The 3,480-nt window shown below is 33.0% G+C and overlaps 1 protein-coding gene across 3 annotated transcripts in view; it reads left to right on the plus strand.

The window, feature by feature from the left end:
• Positions 1-480: 480 nt before the first annotated feature.
• LOC117106882 overlaps positions 481-3,480 on the plus strand; it is a 30,943-nt gene continuing 27,943 nt past the window's right edge. For 2 of the 3 annotated variants that reach the window (XR_004445152.1, XM_033248387.1), the window contains exons 1-3: positions 481-1,042; positions 1,654-1,758; positions 3,139-3,334. Coding sequence is in view for 2 of the 3 variants with exons in the window: in XM_033248387.1 (XP_033104278.1) it covers positions 1,681-1,758; positions 3,139-3,334 (274 nt within the window). In the remaining variant the exon portion in view is untranslated. Of the gene's footprint in view, positions 1,043-1,497; positions 1,759-3,138; positions 3,335-3,480 lie in introns of all 3 variants that reach the window. The other variant, XM_033248388.1, reaches the window with a different exon arrangement.

Consider the following 3,480-nt stretch of genomic DNA (forward strand, 5'->3'; position numbering starts at 1 on the left):
CCCCTCCTCCCCCCCCCCCCCCCCCCCCACCAAAAAAAAAGCGTGAAGGTCGGTAGGAAATTTTTGTTTTTCCTTTTTTTTTCTTACCAATAATGTGTTATTGCATAAAAAAAGAAAATACACAACAATACAACAAAGTCCATTTTTAAATCTATGTTTAAAACCGAAACGACAGCATAACGCTGTCGCATCACCTACCGTCTAGCATGATAGGCCTATTCAAGCTCATACGGATTCGTGTTTTACGGGTTCAGTTTTTGTGTGGGCCTTGTATTTGAATCAATTAAATAATAAAACAAGTGAATGATAGTATAGATTCTTGAGTTTAATACATTTACTGTTAGTCTGAAAATACAAAATATTATAGGCCTAATACCTCATACATAGATTCTAGTTATCATTGTTTAAAAAAGCGGGGCAATAGAAAGTACTATTTTCCTCAAAAATAGTACTTTAGATGTGTATAAGAGACAGGTATATATATCAATAAATTTAATTTAAAACATTATAGAGGATAACATGCTGTTTGGTCTGATGGTATAACTGTCGTAGGCCTAATATTGTAAGACGTTTGTATTTGTCTTTGTAGAGCTTCCGCAAACAAATCTTTAAGCCTTGAATTTACACAAGAGATACATAGTTTACATGCGAAAGTACCCTTAGAACGGGAAAGATTGTACATAAATGATCTCAGACTCAATTTTTTGAACATTGAAAATAATTTTGGATATATAAAAATGCTGAAAACCCCCTTTGACATGCATGTTTTAACGTTTAAACGTGTTTGAACAAAATAGAAAACAGATGTTACTTTCAATATGTAATTTTCAAACATTAAAGTGAATTAACTTTTATCGGTAATCCAGAAATAACACCCAATTGGGATCACATTTTTACGCGACAAAGAATCTGATTGGGTATGAATACTTCAATATTATATTTCGATTTAACAAAGAGGAATATTCATGAATATATTGTTTAAATGTCGATAGAAACCACATCTTAATGGAGCACGAGTTGTAAATCAGTTAACAACTTATTTGTGAGTATAGTTATTGATTTCTTTATGTGAGGCAAAAGCGTCATGGCAATCAAAATAGGTCCGGTGGAGAGACGAAATAGTACCTTTACAAGGATGGATGAAAAGGGAAGAGACAAAAATCGTTGATGTCAGTTAAAGAGGCTTTCGGCTTGCAGTGAGAGGATTGAATAATTGCGATGCTGATGATGATGATGATGATGATGTTATTGATAGTTGTTGCTCAGAAATAGTAAGAATTCGTTAAATTAATCTAAAGGTCAAATAATCGATACATACGGCATATCGAAAGATTTAGTAGTGTGATCGATAATTGTTCGATCAGTGTGGCGCTTTGTGAACGGTGCTTATTCGAGATTGGCGCTTATAGTGTGGTGCAAAAATGGCACGATGCATAATTGTATTGAAAGGCAATCTCACTTGTTGCGCCGTTAGTATGTGTTTAATTTAATCCATAGAAATAATATTCCGCTGAGACGAAACACTGAAACACATTAACATGTATCAATAATCTGATGAGGCACTTGGGCTATTCGAGAGCGGCGTTTAATAAAATAAAACGTTTGGTGCGGCACTTCATCAAAGAGGCGCTCATTGAAATATTTACGGTATAGTTTACAGGTTGAAACTACGAATCGAAGATGGCCGAAGGGATCTCGCTAAAGGGTATTGATAATTTTGGAAATACAATTGAGACATGTCACAAAAATAGCAACAAGGTAGATGTCTTTTGTAATTATTATTATTATAGGTCTAATGATCATAATACTTATCATTCGCTTATTCAGCCTTCCCTTTATTTTTTCTCAGTAATTTATAATTTACTTTCTTCTTCCCAATCACTTGAACGAACTTACAAAATTATTTGTTAATATATCAGCCCAGCAGCTAGTTGGCCTTGTCCGTTACCTATTAAATCAAGGAGAGCAAAACAGGAATTACACTTTCTTTATAAATGTTTCACATTTTAATTGTGAGCTTGTTTTAACTAGGCCTATATCTAATCTTAATGTTTCTGTCCGTTATCTTCGTTGTAAACCACTTTGTTTTACACTGTTAGATGCAATAGGCCTAAGAAAAATCATCATTGTCAGCATCAGGGTCAGGATCAAAATATTAATATATTTATATAATTATTATACCTTATTACGCCAATCATTATTATCATTATTTATATAATTAATGTCACTAAAATTATCATTATTAATTAGGACTATACTGTAATATTGCTATTAATACTATTTTATACATACACCGACGATCAATATAACTGTGTATTCTGGCTATCCATTTCATTTAATTTTTTGCCTTAATATATCATAATTCATAAATCATTGATACCGAAACAGTTTAAAGATCAGTTAAAAGAGTATAGATTTGCAAGAGGACCGACTGCCCTGATATTTTATATGCACGTAATGGAACATTAAAAAAGTATTGCCACGAGATAGGCCTAACTGGCGTTCAATAGAGTTCGCTCGAAACGTCTTTTAAGGACACGCCCCCTCGTGACAGTACTTTATTTTGTTTAAATATGAATTGCGTTCCAACGAAACCACGAGAGTTGGACCTTTTGCAGTTCTATACTGTTTGGTTAAATTCAAACACGAGACAGAGACACTCCAAAAATTAAATCACTGTCCTTGACCCTTACAAAAATATAAAAAGACATGCATTAAAAATGGACATGTAGAATCGTAATGTATACAGAATATCGAGGTTAAATATAAATAATTATACATACAATACGAGAATAGCAGCAAGCTAATACTGCAAAAAATATTGGCATTATATAAGCCTACTTTGATTTTTAAAATATTTCATAATTACCAATAATACTTTGAAGAAACACCAGCTAAAATAACAATAAACATTTATAATGAACAAAAAGCGTTCAAAATGTACATTACATATGAAAAAAAAAAGAGTTAAAATACATTGAAAACCCGCAAAAACTACTTAGAATGAGTGTCAACTGGAGGATAACAGTACAACAGTAGGTTTTATGGCTAGAATAGGTCTCCTGGCAGGCCAAGAGATAAGGGGAAAAATCAATTCTTACAAGAAGAAAAAGTTCGTGGATTCTGCTTTATTATCAGGAAGATGCCACATTGGGTACAACTTCTGTAAATGTTTGTGGCACCGATGCATCTAGTAACCAAGAATTACAGGCTACACTGACAGCTCAACCTGGTCAGCATTTGAAACGTAATAAATACCCATATCTGATTGCAACATTTGCCGTTTCAACTTGTATAGCCTCCATTGTGTGCGCCAGTATAGTTATATATGCAGGTAGGTCAGTTTTATATTCTCAAAGCTTGATAAATATGGTGATTTAAGATTTAATCAACAGCCTTACGTTTCGTATTGAAGCGCTGTTATAAGACTATACAATTTAGAAACAGACAATGTATTCATCAGTCTACATAATATATATA

Source organism: Anneissia japonica, unplaced genomic scaffold (genome assembly GCF_011630105.1).
Source record: "Anneissia japonica isolate Jap-2015-1 unplaced genomic scaffold, ASM1163010v1 scaffold1165_len1893470_cov193, whole genome shotgun sequence".
Lineage (NCBI taxonomy): Eukaryota > Metazoa > Echinodermata > Crinoidea > Comatulida > Comatulidae > Anneissia > Anneissia japonica.